Below are 22,854 nucleotides of genomic sequence, written 5' to 3' on the forward strand. Positions count from 1 at the left end.
TGTTCTTGTATTCGGTTTGCGAGTATTTTGTTGAGTATTTTTGCATCAATGTTCATAAGGGAGATTGGCCTAAAATTCTCTTTCTTTGTTGGGTCTTCATGAGGTTTAAGTACCAAGGTGACTGTGGCTTCATAAAATGAGTTTGGTAATATTCCTTCTGTTTCTATTTTGTGGAATAGTTTGAAGAGAATTGGTGTTAGCTCTTCTTTGAAGGTCTGGTAGAATTTTGTGCTGAAGCGATTTAGTCCTGGGCTCCTTTTGGTTGGGAGACTTTTGATGACCGCTTCTATTTCTTTGGGGGATATAGGACTATTTAATTGATCTACCTGGTCCTGATTCAGCTTTTGGTAAGTCAAATCGATCAAGAAAATTGTCCATTTCGTTTAGATTTTTAAATTTTGTGGCACATAGACTTTTGAAGTAAGTCCTAATAATTGCTTGGATTTCCTCAATGTCTGTAGTTATGTCCCCCTTTTTTCATTTGTGATTTTGTTTATGTGGATGGTGTCTCGCTGCCTTTTAGTTAGCTTGACTAAGGGTTTGTCTATCTTGTTGATTTTCTCAAAGAACCAGCTCTTGGTTTCATTGATTCTTTGAATTGTTTTATTTGTTTCCAATTGATTGATTTCAGCCCTGAGTTTGATTATTTCCAGCCGTCTACTCCTTTTTGGTGTGTCTGCTTCTTCTTTTTCTAGGGTTTTTAAGTGAGCCATTAAGTTGCTTGAATGCGCTGTCTCGAATTTCTTCTTGAAGGCACTTATTGCTATGAACTTTCCTCTTAGCACCGCCTTCATTGTGTCCCACAAGTTTTGGTATGTTGTGTCTTCATTTTCATTGAGTTCTAGGAAGATTTTAATTTCTTTCTTTATTTCTTCCCTGACCCAGCTGTCTTTTAGTAGCAAGTTGTTCAGTTTCCATATATGTGTAGGCTTTTTGCTATTTCTGTTGTTATTGAGGTCCAGCTTTATTTCATGGTGATCAGACAGGATACAAGGGATTATTTCAATCTTCTTGTATCTGTTGAGGCTTGCTTTGTGACCAACTATGTGGTCTATTTTGGAGAAGGTTCCATGAGGTGCTGAGAAGAAGGTAAACTCTTTTGTGTTTGGGTGTAAGGTTCTGTAAATGTCTGTTAGGTCCATTTGATTCATGACCTCTGTTAGAGATATTGTTTCTTTGTTTAATTTCTGTTTGGTTGACCTTTCCTTTGTTGAGAGTGGGTTGTTGAAGTCTCCCACTATTAGTGTGTGGGGATCTACGTGTGGTTTAAGTTTTATTAATGTTTCTTTCACAAATGTGGGTGCCCTTGTATTTGGGGCATAGATGTTCAGGATTGTGATGTCTTCTTGGTGGAATTTTCCCTTGATGAGTATGAAGTGTCCTTCTCCATCTTAATTTTGGTTGAAAGTCTATTTTATCAGATATTAGAATGGCTACTCCTGCTTGCTTCTTGCATCCATTTGCTTGGAAAGCCGTCTTCCATCCCTTTACCCTCAGGTAATGTCTATCTTTGTGACTTAGGTGTGTTTCTTGTATACAACAGATTGCTGGGTTTTGTTTACGCATCCATTCTGTTAGTCTGTGTCTTTTTATTGGAGAATTAAGTCCATTAATATTGAGAGAGATTAATGACCAGTGGCTGTTAGTTGCTTTGAATTTGATGTTGGCTGTGGTCATACGGTTGTGTGCTTGGTTGCTTTTTGTTTTACTGTAGTGGGGTTATTTATTTCCTGTGTTTTCTTGGATGTAGCTAGTTTTCTTGGGTTGTATTTTCCCTTCTAGTGTCTTCTGTAATGCTGGATTTGTTTGTAGGTATTGTTGAAATTTGTTTTTGTTATTGAATATCTTGTTTTCTCCATCTATGAGGACTGAGAGTTTTGCAGGGTATAGTAGCCTGGGCTGACATCTGTGTTCTCTTAGGGTCTGCATGATATCTGTCCAGGCCCTCTGGCTTTCATAGTCTCTGTTGAAAAGTCAGGTGTGATTCTAATGGGTTTGCCATTATATGTTACTTGGCCTTTTTCTCTTGCAGCTTTTAGTATTTTTTCTTTGTTCTGTATACTTACTGTTTTGATTATTATGTGGCGGGAGGATTTTCTTTTCTGGTCTAATTTATTGGGTGTTCTATAGGCCTCTTGTATTCTTATTGGCCTCTCCTTCTAGTTGAAGAAATTTTCTTCAATGATTTTGTTGAAAACATTTTCTGGGCCTTGGAGAAGGGAGTCTTCTTTTTCCTCTATTCCTATTATTCTTAGGTTTTGTCTTTTTATGTTGTCTTGGATTTCTTGCACGGTCTGTGTCAGAAATTTTTTGCATTTAACATTCTCTTTGACAGATACAACGATTTCTTCCATTGTATCTTCCACACCTGAGATTCTTTCTTCCATTTCTTGTAGCCTATTGGTTATGCTAACCTCTGTAGTTCCTGCTTTCTTCCCTAAGTTTTCTCTCCACCATTTCTTCCATTTGTGTTTTTTTTTTTTAATTTTTCCAATTCTATAGTCATGTCTTGAGCTATTTTGTTGGTTTCCTTCACCTGTCTGACTGTATTTTCATGTTTTTTCATCAATTCCTTCAGCTGTTTGTTTGAACAATCCTCTGTTTCTTTTATTTCATTCAGTGATTTAAGCATTTCCTCTCTAAAGGCCACAAACTGTTTGGCTGCAGCTTCCTCTATTTCTTTTTGTATTTTGTTTCCTCTGTTATCTTCTTCATGAGCATAGATGTTAGGTCATTTCCTTGAATTTCAATTATGCTGGGGTGTCCAGGGCTATTTGCCCCTGGATAACTGGGTTCTGGAGATGCCATGTTACTCTGGCTTTTGTTGGTTGAACTTTTACACTGTCCTCTCCCCATTGGGCTATCTCAGTTGTTTAAATTTAGTTTCTGGTTGTTCCTGGGCTCTTGTAGTGGAGAGAATCCCTTTGGCAGGAAGATGGTTTTTCCTGAAGGAAGCCTTCTCAGCTTTTTGGTATAGTCACTGGATGTCCAGTGTTTTTCAGGAGTTGCTACAGCTCACCTCAGGCATAGAGACCTGGGTGGTAACTGTGGTCCTAATTAGTCAAGAGGGCTCTCCTCTCACTGGGAGAAGTCCTGGAGACAGCTGCCCTCCTTCTGGGTTTCTTGCTGTAAATTTAGTGATCAGCTGCTGTAACCTGTGTGTCCCATGGTTTGGTCGGTTTTGTTAGGGATAACTGGTTGCCCCTTGGAGCAGTATCTGGGGGTTGATCTCAGGGTTCCCGGTATCTTTTGCACTGGGGTGCGCAGCTCATCTGTACTGGTGAGCTGGGCATGCAGCTGCTCAGATGACCCAAGCAGCCCGGTTTCTTCCTTCCCTGTGGGTCCCTCTCCGGACAGGGATTTCCCAGTCTCTTTTACACTGGGGTGTGCAGCTTGTCTGTACTGGTGAGCTGGTGAACTGAGCTCTCTACACCGTGGGAGCTCAGTTGTGATGGCGGCAGGTACCCGTGGTCTGCGAGACCTTCCAGGGAAAGACTGGGTGACCTGTGATCAGACTCACAACTTTGCTTCCCTGTGGGGTTTTCCTGCGACTGGGACTCCCAGTCTCAGGCACCCTTGTGCCCTCCGATCAGCCTGGGAAAGTGCTCGGGACACACAGGCTTGCGGCTCCAGCCCGGAGACCCAAAGCCCGCATTACCCAGGATTTCTTCTGGGTTCTGGGTGGGCAGCTGAGAGTGGACCCGACCGATTCCCACGCTGTGGGAGCCTCCCCTCACCTGGGAAACACAATTGCTGTAGTTTTAGGGCCCAGAGTTCAGTCTCCTGGTCCCTGCATGGAGAGTGCAGTCCCTCTTCTCAGTCACAGTGCTCTCCTGGTGCCGCCATCTTGGCTCCCCAATTTTTTTTTTTTTTACTAAATTTAATTACTTTTGAACAAAGGCATTACGATTATCATCTCTTGGACAAAATGTACAAACTGAGGCTGAAGAGTGTAAATTAAGTGGATCACATAACATTGGAGGAGCCAACCTCGGCTCTGACACAGTGTTATAATATTCTACAATTCTTGCACACAAATGCCATACCATTTTCTTTCCCAATAGTCCAAGTATTACCTTTGAACTTTTTCTTTCATTTTCTACCAATCTATTCACACTATTCCATTAATTCTATTCCAAATGGACTGATGTCCTTCCATCCTCACTTCCACTTATCTCATTTGAGTACCTCTTTGTGTGATGACTCACATTGCTACAGATATCTCCTAACTAATGTCTTTGACACTGGCTTTTAATTATTTTCCTATATTGAAGATAGGATGATATTAACAGATCTTGCTGCATCATCTTTTTTTTTTTTTTTTTTTGCCTTGCAATCTGTTGGTGATTTTTCCTAGCCTTTATATCTTGTCCAGCCCCTTCAATATGCTAAATTGAGGGATCTCTCCCCATCCCTTTATTCTTCACTGATCTAAAGGAGCCACTGGTAGTTCCCTGACAGGGTTATTCTTTGAGGAATTCTTGTATATAGTCTCCTTTGCCGAAACCTTTATTTTTTCCATTCTGTCCACAAATGTCTACTCACTAAAAAGGCTTAACTTAAGAGTCCTAGTTTCCACACATATCCTTGGTTGCCTACCTCTTCCCAGCCGCTAAAACTTGAGGCTTACTGTCATAACTCATTGTTTTGTGAATTTAGTTATTACAGTGCTTGGAATAAGAACAGCCCCCATAGGCTCATTTGTTTACATGCTTAGTCATCAGGAAGTGATAATGCTTGGGAGGGATTAGTAACTGTGGTCTGGTTAGAGAAAGTGTGTCACTAGAGGTGGGCTGTGACCTTTCAAAAGATCAAGACAGGCCTATGACTCTTCTTTCTGCTTGTAGATTCAGATATAGGACTCTTAGCTTTTCCTCCAGCATCATGTCTACCCGTACGCTGCTATGCCCTCTGTCATGATGAAAATGGACTAATTCTCTGAAACTGTAAGCAAGCTCCAATTAAATGCTTCCTTTTATAAGAGCCGCCTTGGTCATGGTGTTCTTTCACAGCAACAGAACACTGACCAATGTAGTTATTTTACTTATTTTTATGATTAAATTGCAAACTTCTTGTGAGCAGAAAAGTTGCCTCATTCAGATTTGCATCATGGTGCCTAACAAAGTGCCTGGCATAGTAGTTTTATCACCACCACCACCATCATCATCATTAAATCACATGTGAGCAAGTTCACCTGTCCAGGATTTGTATTTCTGCTCTTTATTTCTCATGTTTACTCCCTCACAAAACAATGTGTATGAGACTTAATACCTTAAATAAATGATGCTTAATCCAGAATAGGCCTTCACTTCACACTGCAGTTGGTTTAAATCTGGTTTGATTGCTCTTAACACTGAGAGATATCTAATTGATTCTTAAAGAAATTCCTGGAGATTCATCCTGGTACTTTATGACCTCTAGTTAAATATTTCTCCTATACTTTTATTGTTCTTCTAAGCCTATTTTCATCTTTCTTGATAAAATACAAAATGATAGGGGAGGTCCTCCTCCCCTCCCATCTGACCCTAGATTATCAGGTTTCTTCAGGACTGGCTGCAATGTCCTCTTCTGTGGCCTCGCAAAGCTGCTCCTGCCTCAGGGGTGGGAGGAGGTCAAAGAGCCAGCCATCAAGTTCATGTCAGAAATAGTCCTGGACTTGGAAAGGGGCAGGGAGGGAGTGTGGGATTGGGAGGGAACGAGGGAGTGGGCTACAGCAGGGATACAAAGTTAATAAACTGTAACTAATATTAAAAAAATAAAAATTTTATAAAAATATAAAATATATCAGGGCATTGTTTTTTCCTACCCTGTCTGCTATCTGTATTTGCAAAGTATAAGCAATCCAAGCTGAAAGTCATCAGAGTAAGTGTGATGGGTATCAGCCCTGCTTATTGTTGAGCCCCTTTTGTCACCTCACTTTATAATTTTCAGAACTTCATGGGTACTCAGCGCTACCTCCCCTTAGGGTTCACAGTCTCATGATGACACCACAGATCTCACTGTGTCAGTTATTTTCCAAGCTAAGCACACTGCCTGCATAAGCACACTGACCTCTCCTATATTCATAAATCTCAACATACCGTGATAGTAACTTGGGATTCCAATATACAACAAATAAAAATATTGGATAATATCAAGCTAAAGAGTAAATGGCTTTGCATTTTAAAATATCTAGAAATACTCTGAGTTAAATTGGAAGAGGAAACTTAGAGGCAGGGAGATTGCTTTGTGAGCCTCTGCAAGTTTGATGAGACTAGCCACCTCACACCTATGGTACATAGAGAAAAACTTCACAGCAGAATTAAGGCAACTGCGATAGAAAGGAGAGTTTGAGAAATTGAAAGTTGGTGCATTTCAGAGTAAAGAGTGACTTCAGGAGAAGAGGCAGTTTTGAAAAAAATATATATAGAGAGAGATAAATCTATATCTATAGATTAGTATCATTACAGTCTTGAAAATATTGCCAGAGATCACTGTAGGCATATTTAGAAAGGAACTCTAAGAGTAAGGTGGCCACGATTTGTAGAATAGTGCTTTTTTTCAGCATTATTCAATGCATCATGTTTTCTGGACTTACTGTTCCAACCTCACTCTCTGTGTCTTCTTGATTTAGTTCACATGTTTCTATAAAATGAACATTTGGACCATATGTTAGCATTCTTCAGAAGGAGCGTTCTTCATTGTGGGCTCTCCTCTATTCCTGTATTAATAATAACAATTTCACACCCATTCTGTCCTTTATTTGAAATTAACTTTTCTTCTTTCATTCTTTAAACCAGTTTTCTCAAGCCTCCACATGGCTTCCATACTTCCAGCTCCAAGAAATTCATTCAACTTCTAACAAATTAATCACTGAATTTTGCCCTTGCCCTTATATTTTGGAGTATTATGCCCAAACCCTTACTTTATTACTAGAGATGTGATCTAGGGCAGGTGACTAAACATTTCTAGTCAATACTCATCATGATTGTTGTGGAGATTTACTGAGCTAATATGTTTGTTCAAAGCACAAAATGTGTATAAAACCCATAATATGAAGTCCATGAATGTTTCGCTTCTGTTGTGCATATGTCTTAGAGGTGTACTTGGTGTGCCTCTCTTTGAGAATATAAAAGGAGCTCAAGAATACTGTGCTGATTTTAGTATTCTTTATATTCTGTTCCGTATGTAGGCTACAGCATAGAAATATCACTCTATAGTTTTGATATCTTATGAATGAGTAAATAAGTGATATTTAAAAGAATAAGTGTCTGCGTTAGACACCACAGCCTAGCAAATAAAACCCCCAGCATCTGGCATGGGTTTTCTCTTTTTGAGTTGTTGGCCAATGAGATCTTAAAGACCCACAAACAGTACAGCCCATATTCTTGTTTATTCTACAGATAATGACAGCAAGAGCCTATTGCTGAAGACACCACACACTTGAGCAGAATGCAAAAACCAAATTGGTAATGACCTGGAAGATTTTAAAAATTGCTCTTCTTTCATCAAAGTCTCTGCATAACATAGATGCTTGCTGTACACAAAGACCAGAAGAAAACCTCAGATACCCTGAAATAGAGTTACAGATTGTGTTGAGCCACCGTGTGGATTCTGGGAATTGAATTTGGGTTCCTCTGGTAGAGCAACCATTGATTTTAAATACTGAAGCAACTCTCCAACACCTTGACCTGGAATCTTTTTTTATTTTTATTAATTACAGTTTATTCACTTTGTATCCCCCCATAAGTCCCTCCCTCCTCCCGTCCTGATCCCACCCTCCCTCCCCCTTCTTCACACATGTCGCTTTCCCAAGTCCACTGATAGGGGAGGTCCTCCTTTCCTTTCTTCTAATCTTAGTCTATCAGATCTCATCAGGAGTGGCTGCATTGTCATCTTCTGTGGCCTGGTAAGGCTGCTCTCCCCTCAAAGGGGAGGTGATCAAAGAGCAGGCTAATCAGATTATGTTAGAGGCAGTCCCTCTTCCCATTACTATGTAACCCACTTGGACACTGAACTGCCATGGACTACATCTGTGCAGGCGTTCTAGGTTATCTGCATGCATGGTACTTGGTTGGAGTATGAGTCTCTGGGAAGACCCCTGTGTTCAAATTTTCTGGTTATGTTGTTCTCCTTATGGGGTTCCTGTCCTCTCCAGATCTTACTATTTCCCACTTCTTACATAAGATTACATGCACTCTGCCTAACAATTGGCCATAAGTCTCAGTGTCTGCTTTGATAGTCTGCAGGGCAGAGCCTTTCAGAGGCCCTCTGTGGCAGGTTTCTAGGTTGTTTCCTATTTTCTTCTTCTTCTGATGTCCATCCTCTTTGCCTTTCGGGATGGGGATTGAGCATTTTAGTCAGGATCCTCTCTCCTGATTAGTTTCTTTAGATGTACAGATTTTAGTAGGTTTATCCTATATTATATGTCTATATGAGTGAGTATATACACGTGTGTATCTTGACCTGAAATCTAAATCTCTATTGGATAGCTTTCATAGTACTAGAAGGTTCTATGCATATTAATAAAGAATAAAAGTAATCATGAATCTTACCCAGATGTAAACCCTGGGAGCTTCAATTATTAATAGCCTGGAAAGCCAGGACCACTGTCCCAACAGCAACATAAAAATCTTGGGAGTAACCAACCACTTTCCAATTGGATTTTAGGCCCACCCCACAAGAGGAAACTTATTCCTGGCACTTTGTCAGCACCAAGAACCTGTTGCTGAACAGATCACAGGTTCTATGAAAGAGTCTACTACTATTATTCTAAAAAATAATTAACTCCTACTGACTTATTGTCATGCACATATATAATGCAATTCTCAAGCCTCATTGGAGAAAATTCTTTCTGCAGTAGATGATGATTAGCACAGAAACTCATAACTGGTCAAGGTGCAGAGGAAAAGGGATTTCAGGGTGATCAGCCCTAACTGGGACATCTATGGCTCAAGGACCATTGTAGAAGAGGGAACAGAAAGATTTTAAGAGCCAAAAGTGTTGGATGACTATGAGAAATCTGTTTTCTGGATACAGCAGGGAAGTTTCACATAAGAACTCACAGAGGTCCTGACATATAAGCTCAAGGCAAACAAAACCCCAGCATGGAGGAGGGCATGTAGTCTCATCTCTAGTTGAGGAGCTACAGGAAATTGATAACTGCTAGTTGTGGTAGTTTGAGTACACTCCAGTGAATGGCTGCACATCCAAGAGTATATGGGCAGCACAAATGGTACCTAATGGGGTTAAACAAACAAACAAAAAGGATGAAAAGACACAAAGTCGGTAGATAGGGAATGAGGTCAATCTGAAAGGAGTTGGGGTGGTGGTGAATGTGATCATAATACACTGAATAAACTTCTTCAAGAAGTAATAAAAATACATAATTTAGATGTAGTGGCAGTTTTTCAGGACTTGTGATACAGTAGGCATTAATTCAGGGCAACCTAATGAATGACTTCTGTTAATAGCCTAGTCTATGCATGGATAGACTGATGTGTCAAGAAATACAATAAATTGGGCTGTCTTGATAACTCAGTGGGTAAAGGAGCTTGTCAGCCTGACTACTTGGATCCAGTCCCTAGGACATGAATGATCAAAGGAGTGAGCCAACTCATACAAATTTTTCTCTGACCAACACGCACGTGTGCACTCATAAAGGTCATAAAAATTAACTTAACAAAATTATAAAGATAGTAACACAATTTGTACTGTGCTTTCTGGCCATAGAGCGCATGCTGCCCTGCCACCAAGTATATTTCTGGTGTACAGAATCCTTTTATTTACTCGTAGCTTAAGCTGACATCCTGAATGCAACATATTGAAGTGTAAAAGTTAAGAGGGATGTACAGGGAAAGGTACAGAATCACGTCAGTGAGAAGTTACAAGACATAAAGAAAGGTGTGTGTGTGTGTGTGTGTGTGTGTGTGTGTATGTGTGTGTGTGTTGATATATTTAGATCTGTAAAGAAATAAATGCAGATAAAAAATGCTTTTCTACGTGCATTCTCTGCTATGTGTAACAATAAAGCTGCATTCCAGCTAAGATTTTCTTATCCTTGCCCATGAAATTTCGTTATTAAATTCTACTGATTTTAGTTTTACGTGTTTTCACCTGCAGTCCTTCCTACTCACCTCAACCATTGCTTCTTACCTCAATTCTTACATCCTTCTTGATGGATTGCAATAACCTCATTTCTGGCTTCTTCATTCTTCCTGGATAGATCACATAATTTTAAGAACCAAGTTCTAAATGCCAAGTCCCATTTCCTATAGTCATTACTAGGAAGGGCTGTAGTTGTTCCCCAGCTTTATGACCAAGTTTAGATGCCTTCAGATGGCAGAAACATCTGCTAGTGTCTTATTCTAGGCACCTTGGTTACACAGATGACTTCTGCTCCCATGAAAGAGCTTTGTGTTGGCTTGACAGGTACTTGCTTATTTTTAAGAACAGGAGTATGACTTACCACATCTAAGGCTTACAATCCAGGCTTAAGTGACATAATCACCCCTTTTTAGTTGCCTCTTCTGTACACTATAGACCTTAACCTCCTGCCTCTCCCTTGTTATTAGTGTCAATCTTTTATATCTTACAGTAAGTTCTATACAACAGTGACTGTTATTGCTTCTCTACAATGGTGCCTGGCATGAAATTGGTGCTCAATAAATGGTTGCTGAATTAAACCAGCAAAGCCAGAAAACATGATGAGGTTTTTCAAAGCCAGTCAGAGGAGACAGGAAATATTTTTTATAGGACATGATGTGTGCAAAGTATTTTAGGAAAATTAGTCGCACAGGGACATTCACCTGGATCTATTACTGTCTTTTTACTGGTGCTCAGATTGTTTATTTTCCCTTGGTTGCCATTGCTTTACTCTTTGTCCTTTCTGTTAAAGTAGCTCCTTCATTTAGCAGAGGATTTTTAAAGCCTCTGGAGGAAAAGGCAACTGGATTTTGTATTACCAAGTGAATTATTGTCTGAGTATTCAGTGTTTCTGAGTTAACCTTGTCAGAATTGTAGAAAAAAAATCTTCCTCAAAAGGTCTTACCTACTAACTTAATCACCATCTGGTGATTATTTCCACTTGTATTATTTTGAAATTTAAAGAAGGATTTAATAGGAGAGATGCAAATTTTACTTATAATTAGAGAGGGGTATGGCACACACAGGCAGTATTTTCTCATGGGGCAGAATAAAGTGTTGTCATGACTGAGAGCTGAACCAGCATAATCACATATTTTTATACTTTTATTTATATTGTATGTGAAAAGTGATGATTTTGAGGTATAAGCACTCAAATATGCTGGTAAACATTTCACACTTATTCAAGTAAAGAAGAAGGATGTTATCATTACATTTATTGATTTCTATAGTGAAGTCACAGTAAACAAGTTGAATTTTAAGCAATGTTGTGACGATACTGGATGCAGGGGTGGGAATGACAATCTGCTCTTGCAAAGCTTGTGCTCTCAGGCTGCAGTACCCCACTGTGTCCTTATACTTGGGAAACCTACCACATTCTACATTTAGTTATGAGCATAGTACATGGTGCAAGGGCTTGCCATTAAGGGTATTTGAAGGTATAGAAGACATATACATTAATAATTCTGAATGGCAGTAATTACTAAATAAAAAATATTTGCAAAATACTGTAATAACATAGGAAAAAATGCTTATATGTGTACTACTAGCTAGGGAATCCGCTGTGTAATTCTGCCTGAGAATTTTAGGAAGGACCTTACAGGATGCATGAGAGATTAATTTGAGATTTGAAAGACAATTGGAAAACTGCCAGATGAAGGATGTTCTGGCTGAGAACAGAGAATACTCAGAGACCTGAAAAGAATTCATGGCTGCTGGAGCATAAAGAGTAAGTTGAGAGAGCCATGGGAGATGAAGCTGAAAGTATGGGTAGGTGCCAGGATTTTATTTGTTATGCCAGGTAGTTTAAATGTTAAGCTTCAGGGAACCCTAAAAGCTATATTTGATAATGTAGCTCTACATGATATAGATTATTTAGTCAGCAATGTGCAGAGTGGTTGGTGGAGTGGAATGGAGGTTAGAGACACTAGTGAGGTGTGTATTGACACAGAACAGTGAGTGGCGATGAGCCTGAACAGTGGCAGTGTAGGGGGAGAAGTGGGTCAGCTGTGAGAGTTAGCCATAGAGACATCCGATCTTCACCACTGCATAGATTTAGGTTAAAGGGTAATAGAAGTAAAATATGCTTAGACAGACTCCTGGATTTCTACCTTGGAAACATAAAATAGGGAAGAAAGAGGAATGGGTTTGTAAAGGGGGAGAGAGAGGTTAATCAGACTTTTTGAATCTGATGTAAATCTATGCTGTCCAAAAAGTAATCATCAATATGAATCAGGAGATGGCTTTTCTACAGCTATACACTAAAGGCCTGTAAGTGAGGGCTTTAAGCATGAGAATAGAAGAACGTTTGTGGAAAGAACAGAGGAGATCTGCAGGAGTGGCTATGGTGAGGACCAGGGAAGGAGGTCAGAGCGTCACCAGATCTTCCTTGTTCATCGCCCATGCCAATGATTCCAAACAATTCTCCCTGAATGTGCCCTGTCTCCACCTACTATTTCTTCCTTTCAACCATCTTCTTTCTGTTTCAGCTTGTCCCCTTACTGCTGCCTTCTCTGCAGATGTTGCACAAAATGCCAGGTACTCTACTGTTATTTTATTACATAATAGATATAAGGTCAATCTGTCTTGTAAATACTTCTATTCTTAGTGCAAATCTTGCTCCTCAGAGAAGCTTCTTGCAGTGGATAGACGTTAACACAGAGATTCACAACTACTCAAAGTGCAGTTAACTAGTGACTAAGGGCTGGTTAGCCCCCAAATGGCATGGCCATTTCATTTTATTCTTCCAAGGCTCAGAGAACATCAAAGAAGAAAGATTGTTAAGAGCCAGAGTTGTTGGAGAGCTGGTTTGAAACTCTCTTCTGGGCATATTAGGATCATCACACTCATGAATCCACAGCAGCTGTGGCTGCCTATCTAAAACCTGCACAAAATTAAATATTTCAGCATGGATACTGGAGGGGTTAAATGACCTCAACCCCTAGGTGAAAACTGTTGGTGATGGCCAATGGGAGATACAGAGTCAGTTTTCTTCAGGGGTGCCAACTCTTCTACATTGCCCATAGTCCAGTGGATGGCCCTGTACCTGTGTGTGTACATGCAGCAGCAGCCAGACTCTGACTTATAAAGAAAATAAAATGAAAAGGGCATACCCAGCAGTGCTTCAGAACAGATGCTGAGACTCACAGTCAAATATTGGTCTATAAATAGGGAGTGCTGGATAATAGCGGGTTGGTTGTGGGTGAAGAGAATGGAACCATAAGTGACAGGAACTCCATAAGAGAAACAGCAGCCAACTAACCAGGGCCCAGAGTGGCTTGCTGAGACTGAAGCATCAATTAAGGACCATGCATGAACTGTACCTGGGCCCTCTACTAAGACGTAGCAGATGGGCAGCTTAGACTTCAGTTGGGTCCTCTAGTAAGGGAAGTGAGGACTTCATTGGACACAGCTTTTAGATCACTTACCCCTGGCAGGACTGCCTCGACAGGCCACAGGGGAAGAGGACATGTTTAGTTCTGATGCAACTTGATGAGCTGGGGTAGATGGGAAAGGGAGCACCCCTTTTCTGAGAAAAAGTGAAGGGGGGAGGGAGATTGAAATTTTTAATCATAGTAAGATAATGGCATTTGTTTTTTTTTTCTTTTCATATATATTACATCTCAACCATAATTTTCCCTCATATTAAAAATCCAACAAGACTAAGAATTTGTTATAGAATAGTCTATATCTTCCTGAAAATATATCACAAGGAACTGTATAGATGAGTATGATTCTTAAGAATAGCCAATTTTAAGATTATTTTTTTGCTATATCAGCCAAATGGAGAATTCTCAGTGGAACAAGTTTTTTTTATTTTTTGCAGACATATAAGAATATGTACTTAATGATAAAATCTTGGCTCAAAGCTGCAAATCTAAAATTACAAACAAACAGGGTGTACTCATCTAGGTTGAAGGACAGAAAGCACACAGCTGTAGAGGTTGTGATTTAGAGCATTTATGGGAAATGTCTTTGAAACACTAAATGAATCATGAAATGGGAAGATAATTTTTTTTGTTTGTTTATTTGAGACATAATTTCTCTATGTAGCCTTAGCTGTCCTGGAACTCACTCTCATGACCAGGCTGGTCTCGAACTCACAGATCCATCTGCCTCTGCCTACCCAGTACTGGGATTAAAATCATGTACCACCACCTCCAGGGGGGAAGTTATTCTTTAAAAGTAAAATCAAAGCGACACACTTAGCTATATGCGTGTTAAGTAAAAACTACTTTTTTTTTTTTTTTGCAAATTAAAGATTTTTTTTATATTAGTATGAACATAGTTGAGTCCATATGATTAAAAGAAATAAAACAATTAAACAGGAAAGCCTATGTAACAGCCCCAGAAAACTTGGGAAAAGTTTAATAAAAGCTCAGTGCTGGAAAGCTCAATACTCATTGCATTGTAAAGCCATTCGTTCGTTAAATTCCTGGGTGGGAGGGGGAGGGCTACATTATGCTGAACTGGATATTGAAGTAGGGGGAGGGGGGCTTGTTCTCTAAAATGTGCATGCAGTTGCCAGCTGAATGAGTCATGAAACTTAAGAACCTTCTTTGTGTTCCCAACAACGAGGGCATTCCACTGTTAGGCCTCTGCACTCCTTCCTCTGTTTTTGTTTGTTTATTTATTTTAAATAGAGTCCCTGAACTTCCAACCTACCACTCCATGGGCTCGCCATGAACTTGTCTTCCTGCCACACCTTTCAAATGCAGATATTGTAGGGTTGCATTGCCACACTGGACTTTTGTGTGTGTGTGTGTGTGTGTGCTTTGTTCAAGGTTGTTTCTTTCTTTAAAACACACACACACACACACACACACACACGCCATTTTTGAGGTTGTAATTATGTACTTTTCTCCCTTCTCTTTCCTCCTTCCAATCTCTTCCATGTATCCTTACCTTGCTGTCTTTCGAATGTCTGGCCTCCTTTTCTTTAATTGTTGTTGTTGTCTGAGTATTCCTAAACATATAAATACAATCTGCCTTAGTCTGTATGATGTTACTTACATGACGTCAGGCCTGTCATTTGGTATTAGAGAACTAACTATTGTATTCTTTTCTGGAGAAGACTATTTTTCCTGCTTTCAACATCCCTTAATTGCCTGTAGTTCTTTGTTTGGAGTTGAGGCCTTGTGCCCTCCCACCTTCCATGTTACCATGGCTTGTGGTTTCTTTAAAGAGAAAATACTGGGCTAGAAAGGGACTCCGTTATTAGAGTGCACTGCAAAAATATGAAAACCAGAGTTCAGATCTCCTGCACTCGTGTGTAGTGTTGCTTGTGTTATAACGACAACACTGTAAGTGCTAGGACAGCGACCCCTGGATGCTCATTGGCCAGCTAGTCTAGACAAAAAAGGCTGTGCTTCCTTAGGGACACCACCTGTCTAAAGACTAAGACAAAGAGCATCTGAAGAAGATATCCTTTGTCTATCTTTGGCCTTTGCACATACATTCATGTACACATTTATATGCCACTACACACACATACATACACACATGAAAACACAAGCATGTACATATTTATTTACATTCACACACAAGCATGAACCTTCCATGTTACCATGCCTATAACTTCTCATGTCTTCCTTGTGGTTTCTTTAAAGAGAATACAGTGGGCTAGAAATATGACTCAGTTGGTAATGAGTGTACCACCACACACATACACACACATGTTTATATATTTACATACCACCACACACATCTACAGTTTTATATATCAATTCACATATGCACATATTTATATACTACTACACACACACACTCAGAAAGTGGTGGGTAACATTAGAGAAAGACTAGGGGAAGGCAGGAGGAGAAGAGAGGAGATGCCTCTATTTCCTTGAGCACCCCGAATGTCTATGGCTGGTTCAGAGTGGATTAGGAAGGGACAAGGAGGATTCCTGAGAAGCAGCTCACAGGTGGGGGGGGAGACAGCAAATATGAATTTTCTCTGATGTATCTCATTTAATTTCAGCAATGACTGTACAAGTGAATTGTTATACCCATTTTATTGATAAGAAAACGGGCTTAGAAAAATTGGTTAACCTGTGATTAGTTTTATGTTTTGTGTTCTCTTTGAGGATATTACTTTTAATATTTTGGGAGTAAAAGTGAGAAGCAAGCATAAATAGTATAGTGGGTATACTAACTTAAGCTAATCTAATTAAAGTAAAAGGAAAGAAATATAAGAACCTGACGGTGGTGGCCTTCAAAAGAGAGAGTCCTTGTTTCCTTGTTCTTAACTCCCCATGTGTCCCACATGACACTGTTACTTTTATAGCATGGTAATTACCACCATCATCATCGATAGCATGTGTTACTTTAGAAAGGGAAGCTGTCTTTGTTTTGTTTCTTGGGCTTTCAACTTTTTTTTTCTAATAAAGCAAAGATGTTTTAAGAACTTTATAGAAGGAACAGCTGGTATTTCAGAGACTGGATTAATCAAGCAAACCTATAATAAAACATGGACAGACTCCCTGGAAATTTTTCTTAGGATGGGGTCGCACGATTTTTCTTCTCCCTATACAGTAAGACAAGAGAAATTGCTAAGTGGAGTGTCTGAAAACAAAATCAGAAACACAGCCTCTAAAATGTCCTGCATATCTCTGCAGTCTATGGAAAGTAAATATTTGAATGGAACGTGTTCCTTGATAATACAGAGTTTTACCAAAAAGAGATTCTGTGTGTCCAGACATATTAAAGTTCAGTAAATTATGCAGGAGTGCACCGTCAGTGATAGAGAGAGATGGCTTCTCTCCACAGTGCTGAGCAGAGGAACTGCGTGTACTACGCTGAGGGATCACAGAGCTGAAATGTAGCACATAACAGCATTTAAATCCTTCCCAGAGTCACACCACCCCCTATAAAACAAAGATGATTCAATCAGCCAGCCCCTCTAGCCACTTCTAGCCACAGCGTGGAGTAAAGTTGAATTGAATTTATATCATTTCAGGTGATTGAGATAATCAAATCTTTGAATAATTGAAAGAAAAAGTTTCTGATCTAGAGTTTTTACACTGGAGATACAAGTAAAAAGTGAACAAAAACCAAAAACATCATATTTGTCTTTCACAGAAAAATAATCTTTCCTTTTATTTTATTTAGAAATGTAATGCTGGAAAATGTACATTTGATTTTAGTAACTTGGGTAGAAGGACCTGGCCCAGATAAGATATGTATTTATTAAAATGTAAATTAAACTTGCCCAAAAGAAAAAAAAATCAGAGAGAAATATTAAACTAAAAGCCCTTGGGTTATAAGACCTGAAGATTTGAACCCAGTGAGTGCTTAAGAGGGTTTTTAAAAAATCGAAAAAGCCAGAACACAGGTCACTAACGTTGGAACAAACGAGCCCACTCACAGCTGTGATCCCATTCACTGGGGCTGACGCTGCCCAGCCAAATGTGAGGCTGCTGCCACACTGAATGGTTCTTTCCTCATCGTGTGCATCACACACATTCACATGGCTTTAAATGCTGCCTCTAGAGCAGTGGTTCTCAACGCTTGGGGCACAATTGCTTTGGGACCAAAAGTCTCCTTCACAGGGGTCCTCTAAGATCATTGGAAAACAAAGATATTTACATTATGATTAATAACACGAGCAAAATCACAGTTACAATGTTATGGTGGGGTCCCCATAAAATAAGAATACACGTAAGAAAGTGTATTAAAAGGCACAGAATTAGGAAGGGTGAGAACCTCTACTCCAGAGGATCTTATTTATGCTTGTATGACCAGCAACTAACTTTCTGCCCCCTTCCCCTGTTTCTGAACCTTCAAATCTTCCTCATCCAGAGCTGAGTTTCTCGTGCCTAAACACTGTACATTGCTCTTACATGCTCATCACTGATAGTCTTTGGAAAGACTGTGAACATGTAACATAATTAGCCATCTAAAGCACAGTATTAATGCAGAGAGGTGCTAACAGCTATAACTGATAGAAAGGACATTAGGCCAGACAAACAAGCTTTAAAAAATTATAACAAGAATATAAATGGGAACATAAGGAACACATCTTCTAACTGACCTGCCTACCTTGCTGCTGCTATTAACTCATGTTTGGTCCCTAATAAGATGTACATAGTCTTTTTTTGTCTTATCGTATTTGTTAGTATTTGTCTTGGCAGATGGCCAGTGTATCTTTCTCCATTTTTATAAATCAAGCTTTGGGTAATGACCAGCTACACCTTATATTATGTAGCAGTGCTGTGTACAGAAGCAAAGACTTGGTAGTAGTCACTCATGTGCTCCCTTCTGTCTTCATAATAAATTCCTTGTAAATCAAGTGTCTCATATCATTTAAAATGCTGCATACATTCTCTTTACTTGCAGATCATTCACTGTTGCAAGCATGTTCACTTTTGTAAGTTTGTTCTCCTGTGTGCATGTAAACATGTGTGTATATTTATCCAATCACAATTCATAACATATTAGGTAACATAGAGTTTAAGAAACTATAGTATGTTTGACCTACATATATGCCTCTAAAAGCATACTCAGTTTTCTACCTACACAAATAGAATTAGCTGTTTTCCTTGCACAAAAAGATAAAAGAAAACTCAAGTTATTTGAAAGAAACAAAATTGTTGATTACATGATTTCTCTTTTCGTTATGAGAATAAATATTCACTTTGTATTCATTACATTCAATAGAGAAGGAGAAAGAACTGAGAGCTAGGCTCATAAGTATCCCAGGACAGTTGTATAGACACAAACAGATGAGTATCTGTCATAGAGCCTCCCATTTTTACATTATCTTATAAAGAAGATGCTTTAATCACTAATAAGACCTTCATTCCACTGTAGCCACATGTACAATAGGCTATCTGGAGGCATAAAAGAGTTCCAGTTTCTAAGCTAGAAAGCCTACATTAAAATTGCTTATAACTGATTCATCTTGATGTTGGCCATTCTTTTGAAATCCTTTTTTTTCCCCCTGAGGAAAATGTATTCCCAGCTTTTGCATGCTAAGACAACTTGGAAAGAGCTAGGGAAAAGGATTAGAGGATCACCTCTCATCAAGATCACCTGAAAAAGGCAAATTACCTGTCTTTTGTGGGAATTGGTTGTGTGTAACTACATATTGTAAGAGAAGTTTCATTATTTTGACTCACTGATTTATTCTCAAATTCTCTTGGTAAGTGTGTAGTACAGTTCCTGAAAGGTAATTCTTCGTCATGCAATAGAACTTTCCCCATGAGTTTTCTGAATGTTTGGATAGTATTTTGAGGGAGGTGCAAGTGTTTTAAATCCGGATTTCTGGAGTTCTTTCTACAGTTCCCAATATCTTAATAGGGAATTCTTTCCTGCTAAAGTGCTATCCAATCCCTCCATTTATTTTTAGATCTTCAGTTGATCCAGAGGTGTGTTTAAAATGCAAAGCAGAAGCTTATACTGTGAAACATTTGCATGATTGTATTTTGGTTTTGCCACTAGCTAAGTAGGACAAAGTTGATCCTATTTCACAAAAACTCTATTTCACATCTCCTCCCTTGACTTGGAAGTTTAGCTTTGCTTACCTGCTTCCTAGAAGATACAGTGCTGTTGAAACATCTGTTAGCGGCATTTAAATTCAAATTCTTGTTCTGTTGGGTCGAGTCACTTTTCCACATTTTAGAGTTTTCTTTGGGGTCTGAGGGAATGGGGTTTAAGAAGAGGATTCTGGCTATAAATCCATAAAGCACAGTGGCCAGGATCATTGGCACAACATAAAAGACACCAAAGTCCATTAGGTAAATGGGTGAGTAGTAATTCCTGGAGATCTTGTAGCCACAGGATACCACAATAGCATCTTTGTAGGTGCTAATATTGAGATCCAGAAGGAAAAACCAGAGCATACAGTAAATGGATGTGAAGGTCCAGACAAAGATAATGATTTTTTTGGCTCTTGAAAATGTGCAGAGAAACTGGGCTTTGATGGGGTGACAGATTGCTATGTACCTCTCAATGGTGAAGGCTGTTATTGAACACGAGGATGCATTAATTCCCAAGTACTGCAGATAAGTAATGCAGAGGCACCCTGCATAGCCATAGACCCAGGAACCGTAGATGCTGTCCGTTATGTTGGGGAGGCCGGCAGCTACCAGGACCATGAGATCTGCCACAGCCAAACTCACCAGGTAGCAGTTTGTAGGGGTTCTCATGTGCTTGGTTCGCATGACCACCAGGACTACCATGATGTTGCCCACAATGCCCAGTCCACAGATAATGAGCACAAGTAAGATGGTGACCACCTGGTACTCGAGGGCCACTGCTGCTTTTGGCTGAAGCTCGGTTTGGTTCAGTTCACTCAGTGTTTCATTCTCCATCTTCAGTGGCTGGAAGTTTCTCTGACAGAGACACTCTTTAAAACATCTCTCCTGCCTTCACCCTTCTTGCAGTAGTATTTTCCCCTGTGAAGAGTCACACACGTGTTCACTCACAATGCCACCATTTTTGATCAAGCCACACTCACAGGCAACTCATTTCCTCTATTTACACCACTGAGCTTCTCCAATGTACTTCTGAACACTTTTTTTTTTCAGTCCCAAGCAAAATGAAGTAATTGTTTTGCCCACATCACATTAAAAGGGGCAAGTTAAATCTCTCTTCACAAGGAAAAAAAATCTTAAGAAAAAAGAAGCAGAGAAGGCTCCTGTTTTAAAACTGGGTCCAGTTGGAAAAACAATAACAACAAATAAAAAATTCCAAACTTAAAAAAAATGCAAGCTACAAAAATAAATACAAAGAAACCTCTCACATGCTCCTGAAAAGTACAATGAAGAAGAAAAAGATAGCAGTGAAAAAAGAGAAAAGGTGCAATGGCCAAACCTAGTAGGAATTTAGCTATTGCCTCTGGCTCTTAAGAGTGAAAAATGGCAAGCCTTTGCGCCTAACTTCCCCATGCTCCAAGTCCCCGCGCTAATAGAAGACAGTTTCTGCTCTTACCTTTTCACTCTGTCGCGCTGCCTGCCTCTCTGGGTAAATGAAGTGGTAATAGGTCCAAGTTTCCAATCCTGCAGAAAAACCTTGTATAGTCTGTCTGGCAGGCAGATCACTTCGTAGAGGCTCTGTCTTCACAGCGGCAGTTTCTCTGAACCCTCACATCCCTTTTCAACTCATGACAGACCATACAGCCGCAGAAACAGAAGCAGCAGCAGGCACAGCGGAGAGGCTGTCAAATCATAGATCGTCCCTTAATGAGAGCTCTCTCTCTCTCTCTCTCTCTCTCTCTCTCTCTCTCTCTCTCTCTCACACACACACACACACACACACACTACATTCACAAGTGGCAGTCAGTCCTGACTGATTCCTAATCTTCTGTTGAAGAATTTACTTTTAAACATGCGGCTGGTACAGTGTTCAGTGCTGAAGGCTGATCACAGGTAAAAGAGCTAGAGGCAGCTGATCTTGCAGGTGATAATGATCCAAGTTCTGCAGAAACTCCTGAGCTGCTCTGAAATATATTTCTACTTTTTGCATGACAGGATTTTAGGAGGTAGCAAAACCTTTTGGGCCAAAGCTCTGAAGCTTACAATAGCTCTCTGCAGTGAAATCAGCTCCTCTTCTGCTGTGGAAAACCTTGGACTGTTTCTCCAGTAAACCAGGGAAACTGGCTCCCTCCTTTCATATTATGCGAAGGAAAAATGAGTTAAAATGGATTGTAAACCATTTCAGCTGTGATCTTCTGAGGCTCATATAAAAGTCTTATTTTTGAAAAAATGACTTGAAGACACAGAGTAGTGGTGCATACTTGCTGTCCAGCAGTCAGAAGTTAGGAGGTCTGTGAGTTTGAAGCTAGTTTGGGCTATGTATCAAGACCTTGCCTGGTGGGTAAACAAACAAACAGAAACAAGTAAATAAGATTAGCAAACAATAATTCAGCCTAATGCCAGCCAGCTGTGGAAAGCTGTGAAGCTTGGAGGTCATCTGCTTGCTCAGGTGCTGCTTTGCCCCTTACATTGTCCCCTGAAATGCCAGCTACCCAACTACCCAGGGAAGCTTTATAGCAATATGTTTCTAAGAGGGAGAATTATCTAGGGAAACTCTAGCCTAGAGTCACTGCATTACCAAGTGCTTGAGAGGAAATTTGTTACGGAATCAGTGTCATTTTTAGAGAAGCACACGCCAGCTTGATTTTCAGTTCTCTGAAGCCACCAGTGGCAAGTCTCTGTAACAGGGCTCTTCCCTGGACAGCCAGCTGAATGCACTCCCAGCTAGTGTTTGTGTGCTTTTGTCTGACCAGAGTACAATGAAAAAGAGCCTTTGCTGGACTCCCAGTATGTGGCACCAGTTCTCTGCTTTACAAGATCAGATCCTGGTCAGAAGGGGAGTCTATTTTAAGTAGACAGGACCACGAGGGCATCAGAACTGTGCCCCAAGCCAGGTAACCCTGAGACTGAGACGAAACTCCTGGTCACAGTGAACTACCTCTGCCTTCTGACTCACGGAGGGATGCCTTAGTACCTATTTATTTTCCCAAATCAGCAGTTGGTAGAAATCAATGTTTCAAACGCCACATCCAGGCTTCATGTGTGTACTGTTTGGCTTGAGCAAGACCGTCTCAAGTATGATTTAAAATAGTTAGATTAATTTTACCTTTAAAATTTAGAGAATGCATATTAAAATCAAAATTTTTATTTCTCATAAAAATTCAAAGGGTCTGGTGTTGACGGGCTTCCAGTCCTGCATGGAAGTTAGCTGAGGACAACTGGTGACCTTGGGTAAAAGGTTACCAGGGCCTTGATATAG

At 39.9% G+C, this 22,854-nt stretch overlaps 1 protein-coding gene across 2 annotated transcripts in view; it reads right to left on the reverse strand.

The window, feature by feature from the left end:
* Positions 1 to 21,309, reverse strand: part of Trhr (thyrotropin releasing hormone receptor) — a 48,552-nt gene extending 27,243 nt beyond the window's left edge. For both annotated transcript variants that reach the window (XM_060389484.1, XM_060389483.1), the window contains exons 1-2: positions 21,052 to 21,309; positions 19,644 to 20,516 (exon numbers count right to left, since the gene is read on the reverse strand). In XM_060389484.1, coding sequence (XP_060245467.1) covers positions 19,644 to 20,432 — 789 coding nt within the window. In that variant the 5' untranslated portion in view covers positions 20,433 to 20,516; positions 21,052 to 21,309. The remainder of the gene's footprint in view (positions 1 to 19,643; positions 20,517 to 21,051) is intronic.
* Positions 21,310 to 22,854: the final 1,545 nt, after the last annotated feature.

The sequence above is a fragment of the Meriones unguiculatus genome, chromosome 8, assembly GCF_030254825.1.
Source record: "Meriones unguiculatus strain TT.TT164.6M chromosome 8, Bangor_MerUng_6.1, whole genome shotgun sequence".
In the NCBI taxonomy this organism is placed as follows: Eukaryota; Metazoa; Chordata; class Mammalia; order Rodentia; family Muridae; genus Meriones; species Meriones unguiculatus.